Source organism: Lithobates pipiens, unplaced genomic scaffold (assembly GCF_037356315.1).
Source record: "Lithobates pipiens isolate NorthernLeopardFrog02 unplaced genomic scaffold, aLitPip1_a1.2 Scaffold_25, whole genome shotgun sequence".
Lineage (NCBI taxonomy): Eukaryota > Metazoa > Chordata > Amphibia > Anura > Ranidae > Lithobates > Lithobates pipiens.
This window is the reverse complement of record NW_027507787.1, coordinates 223,514,328-223,533,797: the sequence shown is the minus strand read 5'-3', so window position 1 is coordinate 223,533,797 and position 19,470 is coordinate 223,514,328. Positions and strand designations below refer to the sequence as shown.

Here is a 19,470-nt window from a genome sequence, read left to right as displayed (position 1 = left end):
CATTTTTACTTGCATTTTTATCTGTATTTTTATATTCACTTATTTTTTATATTAGTCCGTAATTGTAACTCTGATTTCAGCATAGAAAATATGTGCATAAATATATAACAGCAAATAGGCATATATGCATGGGTATGCACATATATGCTTTGTAGGTCTTGAAAAACCTCCGGTGGGCTAAATTGTAAAATACTGTAAAGGATAGTAGCAGGAACACAATCACCACAGCGCTTTATTCGATATAAGGGCATTCCCATAGTTTAAATGGCAGCGTTCGCCCGCGCATGCGTGATAGGTGTATTGTGCTCTATATAGAGCGTAAGGTGTGTGAAGATGGCCGCTCCAGATGACGTCCCAGTGACGAAACGCGTAGGGCGTGGCTTATCGAACACACACTTTCAACATAGACGGCGTGGAAGCCGAACGGAACGCTCGCAGCAGCTTCCTTACTTCTTACACAGCAACCTTTTATGCCATTACCTATATCTAAAATTGTGAGTAGTTTTAAGTATTTGTTTAATAAATTGATTTATACGGTATCACACTATGGATGGTCCTCTCTTTTAACATATACATACTGTGGCACACTCCACCTGGAAATAACGAGGGATCCCCAGCAGCCCACCAGAAACAAGCCAGAGAGCGACACAGTAGCTCATACTGTGAAGGCTGATCCTCCCCGGATGGGGTTATTTTTCTGGTGAGAGTACAACCTAGAAGTGTCCACAATGCATGAAGAATAGATTTGGATCCATCACATCCCCTCCTTTTATCCACGGAAAAAATCCCATTAATTGCACAGCACCAAAGACTTCTTGCTCTTTTTTACATTTTTATCTCTTTTATATTTTTATATACCGTATATACTCGAGTATAAGCCGAGATTTTCAGCCTCTTTTTTGAGGCTGAAAGTGCCCCCTCGGCTTATACTCGAGTCACCGCTGTCTGACTGCTCGATCAGCGTATCGAGCAGACAGACGGCGGACATTAAAATTCAAAAGCCGCGCCTCCTTCTCCGCCTCCGCCTGTGATAGGCGGAACACTGAATTTCCCAGCAGTCAGTGTTCCGCCTATCACGGACATCCGTTCATTCTCATACTACGGACGAGTATGAGAGGATGTCCGTGATAGGCGGAACACAGGCTGCTGGGAAATTGAGTGTTCCGCCTATCACAGGCGGAGGACGGAGGCGCAGCTTTTGAATCGTAGAATGGCCGCCGAGAAGAGCGGCGATCCATCGGCACGACACGGGACGGAGGAGGCACGGGACGGAGGAGGCACGGGACAGAGGAGGCACGGGACAGAGGAGGCACGGGACAGAGGAGGCACGGGACAGAGGAGGCTCGGGACGACGGCGGCTCGGGACGGAGGCTTGGGACACAGGTAGGCTGGACACACACACAAGGCTGCACGGACACACACACACACACACACACACACACACACACACACACACACACACACACACACAGGGATGGATGGATGGATGGATGGATACACACACACACACACACACACACAGGGATGGATGGATGGATGAATACACACACACACACACACACACACACACACACACAGGGATGGATGGATACACACACAGGGATGGATGGACGGACACACAGGGATGGATGGATGGATGGATGGATGGACACACACACAGGGATGGATGGACGGACACACACACAGGGATGGACGGACACACAGGGATGGACAGCCATGTCTCACCCTCGGCTTATACACGAGTCAATAAGTTTTCCAGTTTTTTGGGGGTAAATTGGGGGCCTCGGCTTATATTCGGGTCGGCCTATACTCGAGTATATACGGTATTTTTATATTTTTTGGATAAATATTTAACATTTTTATTTTTATTCTTACCCTTTTTTCACTCCCAATTTTTTTGGCATGTTCCACTTGATGTACTGACATCTATCACATATTTACTGTGTATTTTATTATTGCATGCATATATTTTACCGTCACATTTGTGCACTTTAAACTTTATAGTTTGGTTAATTCTGTGTTTACATTTCATATTTGTCACTAATATATTAAGCAGAACTAGCACTAGCACCGTACATGTTTTGGGTATTTATATGTTTTTAGACATTAAGAAGTGATCACTAATTTATGTCTTACATTGCACATATTTTTATTTTATAGCCAGCACGCTGGTAAATATCTATTGTGGCAAATATTTCTATTTATACATTTTCCAATCTTTACTTTATATATTTCATACTAGAACAGCACATTGCACATTGTCACTTACATATCAGGAAAAAGTAACACTTTTTTATTACACCATTAAGTCCCTGGAGACATACTTTCACATATACAGTGGTGTGAAAAAGTGTTTGCCCCCTTCCTCATTTCCTGTTCCTTTGCATGTTTGTCACACTTAAGTGTTTCGGAACATCAAACCAATTTAAACAATAGTCAAGGACAACACAAGTAAACACAAAATGCAATTTGTAAATGAAGGTGTTTATTATTAAAGGTGAAAAAAAATCCAAACCATCATGGCCCTGTGTGAAAAAGTGATTGCCCCCTAAACCTAATAACTGGTTGGGCCACCCTTAGCAGCAACAACTGCAACCAAGCGTTTGCGATAACGTGCAATGAGGCTTTTACAGCGTCCTGGAGGAATTTTGGCCCACCCATCTTTGCAGAATTGTCCTAATTCAGTTACATTAGAGGGTTTTCGAGCATGAACGGCCTTTTTAAGGTCATACCACAACATCTCAATAGGATTCAGGTCAGGACTTTGGCTAGGCCACTCCAAAGTCTTCATTTTGTTTTTCTTCAGCCATTCGGTGGTGGACTTGCTGGTGTGTTTAGGATCATTGTCCTGCTGCAGAACCCAAGTTCGTTTCAGCTTGAGTACACGCACAGATGGTCGGACATTCTCCTTCAGGATCTCTTGGTAGACAGCAGAATTCATAGTTCCTTTTATCACAGCAAGTTTTCCAGGTCCTGAAGCAGCAAAACAGCCCCAGACCATCACACTACCACCACCATATTTTACTGTTGGTATAATGTTCTTTTTATGAAATGCAGTGTTCCTTCTACGCCAGATATACTTGGACACACACCTTCCAAAGAGTTCCACTTTTGTCTCATCGGTCCACAGAATGTTGTCCCAAAAGTCTTGGGGATCATCAAGATGTGTTGTGGAGAAATTGAGACGAGCTTTGATGTTCTTTTTGCTCAGCAGTGGTTTTCTCCTTGGAACTCTGCCATGCAGGCCATTTTTGCCCAGTCTTTTCCTGATGGTGGAGGCATGAACGCTGACCTTAACTGAGGCAAGTGAGGCCTGCAGTTCCTTGGACGTTGTTGTGGGGTCTTTTGTGACCTCTTGGATGAGTCGTCGCTGCGCTCTTGGGGTAATTTTGGGCAGTCGGCCACTCCTGGGAAGGTTCACCACTGTTCCATGTCTTCGCCATTTGTGGATAATGGCTCTCACTGTGGTTTGCTGGATTCCCAAAGCTTTGGAAATGGCTTTATAACCCTTTCCAGACTGATAGATCTCAATTACTTTCTTTCTCAATTGTTCCTGAATTTCTTTGGGTCTCGGCATGATGTGTAGCTTTTAAGGATCTTCTGGTGGACCTTACTGTGTCAAGCAGCTCCTATTTAAGTGATGCCTTGATTGTGAACAGGTGTGGCAATAATCAGGCCTGGGTGTGGCTAGAGAAATTGAACTCAGGTGTGGACAACCACAGTTATAGTATGTTTTAACAAGGGGGGCAATCACTTTTTCACACAGGGCCATGATGGTTTGGATTTTTTTTCACCTTTAATAATAAACACCTTAATTTACAAATTGCATTTTGTGTTTACTTGTGTTGTCCTTGACTATTGTTTAAATTGGTTGATGTTCCGAAACACTTAAGTGTGACAAACATGCAAAGGAACAGGAAATGAGGAAGGGGGCAAACACTTTTTCACACCACTGTAGGTATAGCGCCAGATCTATTCATAGCAACCCCCAATTTAATATTCCCCACCCTACCAGGTGGATACTAATAGAGGCAGCTCCTACCTATTTCATCTCATTTTATTTTATATTTACATATAAGCTCCATAGCGCAACCTACCACCCCTATTCCTTTCCACCATCAAAAGAAAGCTCTATTTGTGGGAAGAAAAGGACGCAAATTTCGTTTGGGTGCAATATTGCATGACCGCGCAATTACCAGTTAAAGCAGCGCAGTGCGAAATTGCAAAAAGACCTCTGGTCCTTAAGGTGTTTATTGGTCCGGAGCTGAAGTGGTTAAGCATGCATTGTGTGTTGCACGTTTTAATATAAGAAGAACTGTATGAGTTTATTATCTTGGAGATATTCACTTGAACATTTAAAGCACATGACACTTTATTGGTTTATTATCTGTAACAGATTGGATATTTCATTTTATTAATTGTTCACGGGTTAATCTGTTGGAAACACTTCACATGTTGGATTATTTTTATATTTACTGGGCAGAATACCTAATTGTATAACATTGGAGGTTTTATAATATTTTTTACTATATTTACCTAAAAAGAAAAAATTATCACTTAATAGAAGGAGACACCGTGTGTCACTTAGTAACAATGGTATTATTTACATAAGCATAAGGCACTTTAATTGTAGTCTAGTATAGTTTAGCTTAACTCTTTCAGGTAGCGCAACACCATTTATTTGATTTTTTAAATGGGTCTATAATTACTGACTTCTTCTGGGGTTTTATCCGGTTTCGGTATTACTGCAATGTAGGCTGTGTTTAGGTGAGGATCAAGTGGGGTTCCCTGTGTCTTTGTGTTAAAATTTTTTGTCAAATGTGGAGTCAGGGTGGTGGTAAGGGAGACCATCGGGGCCTGGAGCAGAACCTGATTTGATGTTCTTAATGACTTTCTGTACCTCTTCTTCTGAGAAGGGGGCCTCCGGCATATTATTTTTTTATTTTTATGTATTTTATGTTATTTTAAGTTATTTCCCTATCCACATTTGTTTGCAGAGCACTTGCCATGCTCTTAACAATATTTTGCTGCCATGTTCAGCCCTCTAGCCCTTTCCATTACTTTTTTAGAGCCATTTTAGTCCTCAAAAGTTCAGGTCCCCATTGACTTCAATGGGGTTTGGGTTCGGAGTCAAGTTCGGGTCCTGAACTCAAACTTTTTTTGCGAAGTTCAGCCGAACCCGTCGAACCCGAACATCCAGGTGTCCGCTCAACCCTAGTTGTGATGTCTGACAGTGACCCACGACTGCTCCTCAGAGATCCAGAACGGGGATCTGTCAATCTAAACAAGCAGATGCCTGTTCTGACATCCTAGTGATCAGGAACAGCAATCTCTCTGTACTTCCAGTCAGTCCCCTCCCCCACAGTTAGAAACACCTCCCTAGGACACAATTAACCCCCTGATATCCCCCTCGTGTTAACCCCTTTCCTGCCAGTGTCATTTAATCGGTAATCGGTGGCTATTTTTAGCTCTGATTGCTGTATAGTTACATAGTAGGTGAGGCTGAAAAAAGTATAAATGTCAATGGTCCCAAAAAAGTGTCAAAAGTGTCCAATCTGTCTGCCACGATGTCGCAGCCCCACTAAAAATTGCTGATCACCACCATTACTAGTAAAAAAAATAAAATGATGCCATAAATATATCCCCTATTTTTTAGACACTATGTAAGTTATTTACTAAAGGAAAATCCACTTTGCACTGCAAGTGCACTTGAAAGTAAAGTCGCTGTAGATCCGAGGGGGAAATGCAAGGAAAATAAAAAAACAGAATTTTAGCTTGCTCATGATTGGATGATAAAATCAGCAGAGCTTCCACTCATTTCAGATCTACACCTTAGATTTAGAGCGACTGCACTTCCAAGTGCACTTTCAGTACAAAGTGGATTTGCCTTTTCGTAAATAACCCCCTATAACTTTTGCACAAGCCAATCAATACTGTATACACCTATTGTGATTTTTATTTTTTTTTACTAAAAAGACTACATATTGGCCTAAACTGATGAAGATTTTATTTATTTATTTATTTGTTTGGTATTTATTATAGCAAAAAATTCCCTCTTTCTGTTTATAGCGCAAAAAATTAAAATCGCAGAGGTGATCAAATACCACCAATAGAAAGCTCTATTTGTGGGGGAAACGGGGTCGCACGACCGCAAAAAAATAGCCTGGTCATTAAGGGGGTAAATCCTTCCCAGGCTGAAGTGGTTAATAAAACTGGAAGGAGACGCTTATAAAATTTGACAACCAGCTGCTGATTGAATACTGTGGTTTACTACACTTGTGTTCACCAATTGAAAAGAGTACTCTGACAGGGATCTGTTCAAATAATATACAATACTGGTACCAGCATCCCAAAAGGAGATATAGACACAAAAAGTTTGGAGGTAAGGGACTTTTGCGGCACCAAATATTGAAAGAAAAATAAGAAAAGGTGTTCTAAAAAAAATATACAAATTTATTTCATATACATTACACAAAATATAAAAAATAGTCAAACATTTAATACAATTCCCTAAGGTCTATAATTGACACCTATTGCCTAAATGCAGGTGACATTCTCTTTAAAGACCAAAAGAGGTTCCATCCCAGTACATTCAACATGTTTTGCCATGATCAGCTTCTTCAGGAACAAGGGAGTAGAGATATTCATATCACAGAACAGCAAATATGTTACTCTTTAAACTATACATAAAAAGAAAAATCAATGCACAAGAAAAACGCATCAAAGTTACAAATTATTAATAAATAACAGAACAACAACCATGAAAAATAATGATATAGTATCAAAGATTGCAGGTGCATGAAGTTGGGGAGAGAGAGAGAAAAAAAAAGGCAAAACCCCATCCCTCCCAAGGCCCAGATATTAAAACCTCCCCTTACCTCCAAAAAAAGGGGGAAAAAAGAAACATCTACACCAAATGGGATTGATCTTCCTCACACAATGTTTTCCATTGATCCACACCGCAGACAATGCCGGTCTGCATTCATATATGGCCAGGGAGACCCGGGAGAGGGTAATAATTATTACAACTGTCTCTGAAAAATATACATAAAATAGTGCCTGAGTGAACTGTGAAATAAAGCTACTTTCCAGATCATTAAGACATAAGGATGCAAGCAGGTGAGGGTTCCATGTGGATCAATGGAAAACATTGTGTGAGGAAGATCAATCCCATTTGGTGTAGATGTTTCTTTTTTCCCCTTTTTTTGGATGTAAGGGGAGGTTTTAATATCTGGGCCTTGGGAGGGATGGGGTTTTGCTTTTTTCTCTCTCTCTCTCTCTCTCCTCCACTTCATGCACCTGCAATCTTTGATACTATATCATTGTTTCTTGATCATACATCACAGGACACAGGAGCTTCCTTACATAGTGTGTTATATAGGCACCTCTGGTGATTGGACACTGGTTAACCCCCAATTAAGGAGAATTCCTCCCCTATATAACCCCTCCCATATATAGATATTTTGACTCCCAAGATGATATGGTACCCATGCCTCGTCATCCAAAGAAACTAGGTTTTGCCTGTAAGTCCTCTCCTATTGGAAGACTGGGCTCTTGGAAAACCAGACTTGGTGTACTATTTTCATAGTGGCACAAAAGTTTCTGGCAGAGTCTTTTACAAGGTCCAGGTAGGAGGTTCTTCTGAGAAGTAACCCCAAAAAAACCTGAAGGTTGGCACAACTCTGCCCGCCGTGATGGGTGAAGGCTGGAATCTGTCTGTTTTCAGCAATTCCTGCGGCGAGGACAGGTAAGGGAAGTTAATCCTATATAAATTATATTATGGATTTCTTCATTGAGTAGTTGTATGTCTTACCTGGTTTCCACCACTAGAGGGAGTAAGAGCAGCCTGATGCATACTTACATGCCTTTCAGATACACACGCTCAGTGAAGCCTGGTTCTCCCAGATGACTCACGTCTCCACTGCACTCTCTGCCACAATGAAGGTAATACAGGGGTCCCACGTAGTCTGGGGGTCCCACGCAGCTCCGATGGCGATTCCCCCCCCCCTGGATACCGGCGGTCCTCGCGCACGCGCACACGCATGTGCACGTGCGCCGAGCGCGCTCCCGTGCTAATGGTGGAGGGGGGAGTGTGGTTGCGAGCCGTGCACGTCGGTGTGCACGGCGCTGTACTGCGCAGGTGCCAGGCGGCAGTTTTAAAAAGCCCAGAGAGTCAGGGGGCTGTAAGTGGGGACACAGGAACTGTGGACAGTAAGCATCCCAAGGGATTGGATCCAAGCAAACCTAAGACACCTACTCAGCATCAGGTTGTGCAGTTTAAGCATATATATTTATTGTGAGACTTTAAGCACAACAGTGATTGCACTTTGTACTAGTACCTCTGCTTTGTAGCTTAGGACTATGTCTCCTCGTAAGAGGGTCTCAGGGGGAGGTAACAAGGGCACTGGTAAATCACCGCCTAGGTCTAGGGGTTCTAAAAATGCCTGTAGGTTATCATCCCCCCCCCCTGCAAGACTGGAGCCAGCCTCACAGGATGAGTCAGTGCCCCTGTCAGGTTTTGCAGCCTCTCCTAATATTTCAGCCCCGGTATACGTCACTGAGGACTCCCTTAGGGCTACGTTGGAGGGTTTTGAGGGGAGAATCATTAATTTTATTTCAGCTTCCCTGAAAGATAGCAGGAAAAGGGGTAGATCCCCTCCCTCTGCTGAGATTCCTCTTTCAGATGACACTTCTGACAAAGAGGAGAGATCCCTATCTTGGGACAGGGATCTTGAGCAGTCGGATGAATCAGAGGAAGAGGAGAGTGTCCCCTCCTCCCAGGTGCTCAGAAAACAGGTGCAGTATTATAATGAATTGGTGCGTACCACATTCAGAATGCCTGCTGCTGAGGTCGCTACGTCCTCTGTTTCTTCCCTGGGGGTCAGGAAAATTCCACAGACTGCCTTTTCCTTTCCAATTCATCCCTTAATGGATAAATTGTTGTATGAGGATTGGGGACATACATCGATAAACTGTTGGCTCCTACTAAAAGGTTCTCTATGCTTTATCCTCTAGAGCAGTGATGGCGAACCTTGGCACCCCAGATGTTTTGGAACTACATTTCCCATGATGCTCCTGCACTTTGCAGTGTAATGGAGCATCATGGGAAATGTAGTTCCAAAACATCTGGGGTGCCAAGGTTCGCCATCACTGCTCTAGAGGAAAGTTTCACCAAGAAATGGGGGGTCCCATCTGTCGATGAGGCTGTTTCTTGTGTGAATAAAAAACTGACTTGTCCTTTGGATAATGCTCAGGTATTTAAAGATCCAACTGATAAGAAGCTGGAAACATTATTAAAAGCCTCCTTTTCCATGACTGGCACTGTAGTGCAACCTACAGTCGCAGCTGTGGGGTTGTGTCAGTTCCTCAAGGAACAGGTTAAGCAGATGCTTGGCCTCCTTCCCAGTGAGGAAGTGGAGAATTATGCAGAAATACCTCAAATTCTGTGTTTCATGATTGATGCGATTTTGGATTCTGTCCAACAAGCATCTTGTTTGTCTCTCCTGTTGGTACACATGCGAAGGGCCCTATGGCTAAAGAATTGGGCAGCTGAGCTATCATGCAAGAAGCATTTGATTGGGTTCCCGTTTAAAGGGAAACGTTTATTTGGAGAAGAATTAGACAAATTCGTCCAAAAAATGTCAGGGGGTAAATCTACTCTCCTTCCAGTCAAAAGGAGCAAACGTCCATCATTTAGGTGTTCTCTCTCTCCCGGAGCATCAAGCTCTAAGCAGTGGTGACGGCCTTCTCAACCCCCCTCTACAGGAAAGGCTCAAGGCCGGGCCCAGGGGCAGAAGAAATCCTGGGGGCGAAAGCCTGCCAAGCAGAGCCCAAAAGCTTCCTTGGGAAGGGGCCCCCCCGCTCGGCCGAGTGGGGGAAGGCTCCTGCAGTTTGCGGAAGCCTGGCGGGAAGAGATCCAGGACAAGTGGGTGGTCTCTTCGGTATCTCTGGGCTACAAGCTAGAGTTTCAGGAGATTCCACCTTCTCGCTTTCTAAGGTCAAGGATCCCCAGGGACCCAGTAAAGCAAAGACCGCTATTTCTGGCCTTAGATCACTTACTATCCCAGGGGGTGATAGAAGAAGTGGACCCAAAAGAACAGGGTTCAGGGTTTTACTCGAATCTCTTCACCATTCCAAAGCCAAATGGAAGTGTCAGACCTATCCTGGATCTGAAGGATTTGAACCGTTTTTTACGCATCCGGTCCTTCCGAATGCAGTCAATTCGCACTGTGGTCTCCTCCCTGCAAGGGGGAGAGTTTATAGCATCAATAGACATCAAGGAAGCATATCTCCATGTGCCAATTTTTTCCGCACACCAAAAGTATCTAAGGTTCGCGGTAGAGCGGCGCCATTTTCAATTTGTGGCCTTGCCGTTCGGGCTCGCTACGGCCCCTCAAGTCTTCACAAAGATTCTGGATCCTCTCTTGGCAAACCTAAGAGCTCAGGGTATAGCCATCATGGCTTATCTAGACGATTTGCTTCTCATAGAGAAAACAGTAGCGCTCCTGAACCACAGTGTTACCAGAACGCTAGAACACCTGGAACGCCTAGGTTGGATTATAAACCTAGAAAAGTCGTCCCTACAGCCTGCTACCAGGTTGGAATACCTGGGTATGATTATCGACAACGCTCAGGCCAAGGTGTTTCTACCAAGGCCAAAAGCCTTGGCCATTGGGGATCTGGTGAGCCTAATTCTGGGCAGAAGATCTTCCCCCATTCGGTTGTGCATGAGACTGTTAGGGAAAATGGTTGCCTCCTTCGAGGCCGTTCCATTCGTCCAGTTCCACTCAAGGCCTCTGCAAAGATGCATCCTTGCGGCTTGGAACAGGAAGCCCCAGTCCTTGGATCTTCCTATGCGTCTATCCCCAGGGACACGCAAGAGTCTTGTCTGGTGGTTACAAACCGAGAATTTGCTGAAAGACAAAACTTTTCTTCCTCTTCCATGGAAGATTATTACGACAGATGCCAGCCTGACAGGCTGGGGAGCAGTGTTGGAGGAGACGTGCTCGCAGGGGAAATGGTCTGCGATCGAGAAGCTAGTGCCCATAAATGTCTTGGAGATCCGGGCAGTTTATATGGCTCTCATAAACTGGTCTTTCAGACTACAGGGTTTCCCTGTTCGTGTTCAGTCCGACAAAGCCACAGCAGTGGCCTATATTAATCACTAGGGCGGTACCAGGAGTCTGGTTGCGCAAAAAGAGGTGAATTGCATACTCGTCTGGGCAGAAAGGCATGTTCCATGCAGTCTTCATTCCAGGAGTGGAAAATTGGCAGGCGGATTTTCTGAGCCGCCAGCAGTTGTGCCCAGGGGAATGGGCTCTGCACCCCAACGTGTTTTGGAACATATGTCGCAGGTGGGGTACTCCAGACGTAGATCTGTTTGCGTCCAGGTTCAACAGAAAACTGGACAAATTCGTGTCAAGAACAAGAGATACACTTGCTCAGGGGTCGGATGCTCTGACAGTTCCCTGGGATCAGTACAATTTGATTTATGCCTTCCCCCCATGCCCACTTCTGTCGCGGTTCCTGGGAAGAGTCAAGAGGGAGACAAAGTTGGTTCTTTTGGTAGCCCCGGCTTGGCCCAGGTGACCGTGGTACGCAGAGATTATAAAGTTGGCAGTAGGCAGGCCGTGGATCCTCCCTCTCCGGCCAGATCTGCTCTCACAGGGTCCAATTTACCATCCTGCTTTACACAGTCAAAATTTGACGGTTTGGCTGCTGAGACCCACATTCTGAGAGACCGTGGGCTTTCGGGGCCAGTCCTTTCTACTCTGGTCAATGCCAGAAAGCCGGCCTCCAGGCTTATTTACTACAAAATCTGGAGGGCATATGTTTCCTGGTGTGAACTGAGGGAATGGCATCCTAGAAAGTACGTCATTAGCAGGATCTTGGCCTTCCTTCAGTCAGGCCTAGAAATTAATTTGGCCGTAAGCACTATCAAGGTGGAGATTTCGGCCTTGTCAGTGTTTTTTCAGAAGCCACTTGCATCGCATTTCCTGGTGTGGGCTTTCATCCAGGGGGCTATGCGGATAAGGCCACCAGTCAAACCTCCGGTATGCCCATGGGATCTGAATTTGGTTCTCTCGGCTTTGCAGGGGCAACCTTTTGAACCTTTGCATCAGGCTTCATTAGTTCTTTTGACTAAAAAATTGGTTTTCTTGGTAGCCATATCCACGGCTAGAAGAGTGTCAGAACTAGCAGCTCTCTCCAGCAAAGAGCCGTATCTAATTATTCATAAGGACCGGGTGGTCATGCGTCCCAACAGGTCCTTTCTGCCTAAGGTGGTTTCAGGATTCCATTTGAATCGAGATGTAATCCTACCATCCTTTTTTCCGGACCCACAGTCCGCAGAAGAAGAATCTTTGCACACTTTGGATGTGGTAAGGGCAATCAGTATCTATCTTCAGGCAACTGCTCAGATAAGTAAAACTGATTGCTTATTTATTTTTCCGGAAGGCCCTAGGAGGGCCAGGCGGCATCAAAATCCACTCTCTCAAGGTGGATTAGACAGATTATTTCTCAGGCCTATAGTGTTAAAGGGAAAATCCCTCCTTTTCAAGTGAAAGAGCACTCAACTAGGGCTGTAAGTGCTTTTTGGGCAGTGCATCACCAGGCCTCCCTGGCTCAGATCTGTAAGGCTGCAATTGGTCATCAGTCCACACATTCACCAGATTCTATCAGGTGAATGTCAGAGGGCAAGAGGATATCGCCTTTGGGCGCAGTGTACTGCAGGCTGCAGTTTAGGTCCTCCGGTCCATGTCGGTCTATAATTATGATCTGTGTCTCCCTCCCCTCAATCTGAGCATTGCTTTGGGACATCCCACTATGTAATGAAGCTCCTGTGTCCCGTGATGTATGATCAAGAAAATAGGATTTTTATGTACAGCTTACCTGTAAAATCCTTTTCTTGAGAGTACATCACGGGACACAGGGCTCCCGCCCCTCTTGGGTTTTACGTGGTTTCTTATTGCTTTGCTACAAAACTGAGGTGCCTCCCATATGGGAGGGGTTATATAGGGGAGGAATTCTCCTTAATTGGGGGTTAACCAGTGTCCAATCACCAGAGGTGCCTATATAACCCACTATGTAATGAAGCTCCTGTGTCCCGTGATGTACTCTCAAGAAAAGGATTTTACAGGTAAGCTGTATATAAAAATCCTATTTTTTCATGGTTGTTGTTCTGTTATTTATTAATAATTTGTAACTTTGATGCGTTTTTCTTGTGCATTGATTTTTCTTTTTTCTTTTTATGTATAGTTTAAAGAGTAACATATTTGCTGTTCTGGGATATGAATATCTTTTTGTTCACCAATTACTTGCTGTATTGTTAGTAATTGTAATAAGTTTGGCTTTCTGTTCCTTTTGGAAAGGAGATGCATGTCAAGATATCAACAAACAAAAATTCCCAGCTCACTTACCAGCCAGCCTGCAATATACTGAGTTACCCTTTCTTAAAGTTCATGTTAAAACAAAGGGTTTGGTTTGCACACATTTTCAAATATATGCATAAGCTGTAGAGGCTGCATTATGGCACCCCAGTGTACTGCACTCCTAACTCTATAAATTTGTTCTTTTCTAACTTTGTGCAGGAATTGAGTTATCAGCCAGCAGTCAGACACAAATCTCAAATATCATAAACAAAGTGCAGTTTGTTCACTATGAAAGCACCTACAAACCTGGAATGCCATACAGTGGATTGGTGAGTTATACTACTTTGTTCTCCATCTGCTGCCTTGAATTCTTATTACTATTTAAAGCAAACCTGTACTGAAAAGCTGTTGTTGCTGACCTACCTCCATTAATTCTGATCTTCTAGATCGGGGTATTCAAACTGAGGGCCAGATGTGTTATATATTGTTAGTGCTTGTTCCGCCACCACACCTCCAATATGCTAGTGGTCATTCTGCCACAGCTCTCCTCCACCCCCTCCTCTTCTTCTTCCCCTATGGCCTTTTCCTCTGCAGATTTCTCCTCTGAACCAGCGGAGCTCTGTAGGGGTTCAAGGGGCTACGCAAGCACTCAGGCAAAAAGATGCTCTGGGGCAGAGATGGTGTCAGTTCTGCAGGGTCAGACTCAGAGATGGTTGACGCCATGCCAGCTTCAGCCAGGAATGGTTGTATGCGACAATGGCACCAACCTCCTCTCCGCCCTCACTTGACCCATGTTCCCTGTTTGGCTCACATCCTGAATTTGGTGCTGCAGAGGTTGTTAAGCAGGTACCCGGGCTTACAGGATCTCCTGAGGCAGGCCAGGAAAGTCTGTGGTAATTTTCGCCAGTCATATAATGTCAGTGCTCGGCTGGCTGACATTCAAAGAGAATGCAACCTGCATCGTTTGTGACATGCCCACCAGGTGGAACTCAACGTTGGCAATGCTGCAGCAGCTGCACATGCAGCAGAGGGCCATCAATGAGTACCTGTGTGATTATGGCACCAGGACAGGTTTAGGGAGCTTGGTTTCTTTTTCAACATGCCAGTGGCTACTGATCAAGGATCCTGTCACCATTTGTGGAGGCTACGAGGATGGTGAGCAGTGACAGTGCATGCATCAGTGATACCATCCCTCTTGTCTTCCTTTTGGAGCACACACTTCGTGGAATAATGAACAGGGCACTTGAGGCAGAACAGCGGGAGGAAGAGGAGGACTTCCTTACCTCTTAAGGCCCCCTTTATCCAGATACTAGTATTCCTGCAGGCCCGTCGATCACACGAAAATGAAGAGGAGGAGGATTGTGTCAGCATGGAGGTGGAAGATAACACTCAGCATCAGCAGCAGTCTTCAAGGGATTATTGGCAGTCCCCAGAAACCCATGGAGTTGTACGTGGCTGGGAGGAGGTGGTTGAGGATCATGTGATCCTTAGTGACCCAGAGGACTCAGAATTGAATGCCCCTGCAAACCTACACTGCATGGCCTCCCTGATCCTGCAAAGCCTGCAAAAGGACCCTAGGATTCGTGTTACCAAGGAGAGGGATCATTACTGGGAGGCCTTGCAGAATGGTTTGTGCAATGCGTTTCCAGAGCCTGGGAGGTTACAATTTCCTGGTGCTGGACAACGTGTTGCTGAGGCTTCCTGCATTCACAGAAAGAATGGTGGAGAAGGTGACTGGCTGACCGATGCCTTCAGGCAATTCTTCAGTCTTCATCGCCCAGGTCTGATCAGTTCCAGCAACCATCGCCAGCGTCAGTGCTGCTGGAGGCTTTGTAACCGATCACAAAGTGTGTCTGTCCACAGACTCTGTTGATTGGCTCACATTCATAAAAATGAATCAGTCTTGGATCACCAGCTACCAAGCACCTGATGCTGATGTAACCGATTGATTTTTCTATGGATGTGGGATCCCTTGAAGATTGTATATGCTGAGTGACTATCCTATTATACTGAGTGACTATCCTATTCATCCTCAATCTTAATGATGATAGCTTCTAGGAATATTTTCAGTTCAGGGCACCACCACCACTGCCTAAGGCCCAATTTATATGCCCCTGTTTAACAGGGGCACGTAATTACAATTTTGGATCTAATATTTCACAGCAGGACCTGTTCCTGCACTCAACAAAACTATCTGTGAGGCTTTACAGTGTTGTGCAACCACCACCACCACCGCCTGAGGCCAAATTTTTATGCCCTTGTTTAACAGGGGCGGATATTTACAAATCTTGATATAATATTTCACAGCAGGGCCCATTATAGCACCCACCAAGAGTAACTGTGAGGGCTTATAGTGTTCTGATACCATCAACACCTAAGGCCCAATTTTCCACAGAGTGTATAGGGCAGGCCGTATAATATATACAGGCGGTCCCCTATTTTCAAACATCAGACTTACAAACGACTCCTACTTACAAATGGAGGGAGACAACAGGAAGTGAGAGGAAATCTACCCCTAGGAAGGGTAATTGCCACCTGTAAGAGTTAATATGGGAAAAAGCTGTCTCCACGGATACTTTATCACCAATGCTTGTTTCTACAACAACCCAAAATTTTCAAAATCCAATTCTCATTGGGACAGAAAGTGAGGTGAAATCTTCTGAACAGGGGCACAGACAGCAAAAAATATGTTACAGAGCTGATGATAACCCTTCTCTATGTTATCCAAAAAGCTTAAAAATGTATTTTTTGGCTGGAGCTACACTTAGAAAATGTACCTGTTCCAAGCAGACTAAGGACATGGATTACTGAAACCATGTCCTGTGGTCTGATGAGACCAAGATAAACTTATTTGGTTCAAATGGTGTCAAGCGTTTGTGGTGACAACCATGTCAGGAGTACAAATACATGTGTGTCTTGCCTACAGTCAAGCATGGTGGTGGGAGTGTCATGGTCTGGGGCCACATGAGTGCTTCCGGCACAGTTCATCGAGGGAACCATGAATGCCAACATGTACTGTGACATACTGAAGCAGAGCATGATCCCCTCCCTTGGGCTGCTGGGCCACATGGCAGTATTTTAACATGATAATGACCCCAAGCATATCTCCAAGATGACCAATGTCTCCAGATCTAAACCCTATTGAGCTTCTGTGGGGCATCCTCAAACGGAAGGTGGAGGAGCACAAGGTCTCTAACATCCACCACCTCTGTGATGTTGTCATGGAGGAGTGGAAGAGGACTCCAATGGCAACCTGTGAAGCTCTGGTGAACTCCATGCCCAAGAGGGTTAAGACAATGCTGGAAAATAATGGTGGCCACACAAAATATTGACACTTTGGGCCCAATTTGGACATTTTCACTTAGGAGTGTACTCACTTTTGTTGCCAGCGGTTTAGACATTGTTGAGTTGTTTTGAGGGGACAGCAAATTTACACTGTTATGCCCCGTACACACGAGCGGACTTTTCGACATCCAAACTCCGACGGACTGAGTCCGGCGGACTATCCGATCGTGTGTGGGCTGCAACGGACTTTAGCAAAGCTAAAGTCTGACGGACTTTAGAAATGAAGCATGCTTTAAATTTTCCCGACGGAACTCCGCCGGACCCGGTCCCCTTTGAAAAATCCGCTCGTGTGTGTGCTACTCCGACGGACTAAAACCGACGCTAGGGCAGCTATTGGCTACTGTCTAGGAACTTCCTACGTCGAATCCAGTCGTACGTCATCACGTTCGACTCCGTCGGAGTTTGGTGTGATGGTGTGTGGTCAAGTCCGTTCGGTCGAAAAGTCCGTCAGAACTCCGTCGGAACTCCGGCGGAACTCCGGCGGAACTCCTTTGGAGGTCTGTCAGACTTAATCCCTCTCGTGTGTACGGGGCATTATACAAGCTGTACACTCACTACTTTACAATGTAGCATCTTCAGTGTTGTCACATGAAAAGATATAATAAAATATTTACAAAAATGTGAGGGGTGTACTCACTTTTTGTGAGATACTATATTTGTGGTAAAAAAAATCCCAATAAGTGTATATTGATTGGTTTGCAGAAAAGTTATAGCGTCTACAAACTATGGGATATTTTTATGGAATTTTGTAATTTTTTTTACTAGTAATGGTGGCAATCAGCGATTTTTGGACATTGTGGCGAACAAATCGGACACCTAACTGACAATTTTTTGGAAACCAGTGACATTATTACAGTGATCAGTGCTAAAAATATGCACTGTTACTGTACTGACACTGGCAGGGAAGGGATTAACACCGGGGACGATCAAGGAGTTAAGTGTGTTCCCTGGGAGTGTTTTCTAACTGTGTGGGGAGTGGACTGACTGGAACAACACAGAGATCCGTGTTCCTGCTTAGCAGGAAGACAAGATCTCAGTGTTTTCCTCTGTCAGAACAACAATCTTCCTTGTTTACATAGGCAGATCCTCATTCTGTCTCGGTGGGGAATGACCCATTAACCACTTGCCGACCGCCGCACGACGATATACGTCGGCAGAATGGCACGGGCAGGCATATGGGCGTATATATAAGTCCCTGCCTGCCCGCGGGTGGGGGGCCCGATCGGGCCCCCCCCCCGGTGCCTGCGGCGGTCGGCATTCCTTCGAGAGCGATCCGGGATGAGGGGGCGGCCATTCATTCATGGCCACCCCCTCGTGATCGCTCCCGACGAATAGGAATCCCCCGTGACATCACTTCCTCTCCTGTAATGTAAACACAGGAGAGGAAGTGATGTATTCTCTCCTCCGTGTCGGTATTTTTCGTTCCGACACGGAGGAGAGCGGATCGGTGAGTTGCACCAACACTCTACACACACAGTAGAACATGCCAGGCACACCCCCCCTTTACCCCCCTTTACCCCCCCAATTACCCCTGCCCCCCAGTCACAGTGACACCAATGTCATTTTTTTTTTTTTTTTTTTGCATTGGTGTCATTTGTGACTGTAATAACTGTTAGGGCAGTTAGAGTTAGCCCCCTTTAGTTCTAATGTACCCCCCTAACCCCCCCAATAAAGGTTTAACCCCGTGATCACCCCCCGTCGCCAGTGTCACTAAGGCTGGGTTCACATTGCATCGGTTTATGAGAACGAATGTGATTCGCACCGCACTGCAGTGCAAATCACATCCGATCTCTGTGCGATTCGAGTTCAGCCATTCGCCGCACCCGCCACACCCGCCGCACCCGCCGCAAATTCGCACGGGACCCTTTTTTTGGCCCGCAGCAGAATCGGATCGCATGGGTGTTCACACCATGCGATCCGAGTTTGCAGATCACACTGCGATATGCGAACTGATCTGGGGGTGTCAGTAACATTTCACTGACACTCCCAGCAGTTTGCATAGGGCAGTGTGAACTGCCGCCGGGAGGCATGCGATGCGGGAACCCGCCGCGGATTCGCGGCGTTTCCGCATCGCTCCAGTGTGAACCCAGCCTAATAAGCGATCATTTTTCTGATCGCCGTATTAGTGTCACAGGTGACGCTAGTTAGGCAGGTAGGTATTTAGGTTCGCCGCAGCTTTTTATAGCGCCAGGGACCCCCATATACTACCGCATAAAGCCCCCTGATTGCCCCCTAGTTAACCCTTTCACCAGTGATCACCATATAACTGTTACAGGTGACGCTGGTTGGTTAGTTATTTTTTTATAGTTTCAGGGCACCCGCCATTTATTACCTAATAAAGGTTTAACCCCCTGATCACCCGGCGGGTGTCATTTGTGACTAATAACTGTTAGGGCAGTTAGGGTTAGCCCCCTTTAGTTCTAAGGTACCCCCCTAACCCCCCCAATAAAGGTTTAACCCCGTGATCACCCCCCGTCGCCAGTGTCACTAAGGCTGGGTTCACATTGCAGCGGTTTATGAGAACGGATGTGATTCGCACCGCACTGCAGTGCAAATCACATCCGATCTCTGTGCGATTCGAGTTCAGCCATTCGCCGCACCCGCCGCACCCGCCACACCCGCCGCACCCGCCGCAAATTCGCACGGGACCCTTTTTTTGGCCCGCAGCAGAATCGGATCGCATGGGTGTTCACACCATGCGATCCGAGTTTGCAGATCGCACTGCGATATGCGAACTGATCTGGGGGTGTCAGTA

At 45.5% G+C, this 19,470-nt stretch overlaps 1 protein-coding gene across 1 annotated transcript in view; it reads left to right on the top strand.

The window, feature by feature from the left end:
* LOC143930914 (alpha-2-macroglobulin-like protein 1) overlaps positions 1-19,470 on the top strand; it is a 204,609-nt gene that overhangs the window by 66,530 nt on the left and 118,609 nt on the right. Inside the window, exon 11 of the mRNA XM_077455600.1 lies at positions 13,590-13,699. Within this exon, the coding sequence (XP_077311726.1) occupies positions 13,590-13,699 (110 nt within the window). The remainder of the gene's footprint in view (positions 1-13,589; positions 13,700-19,470) is intronic.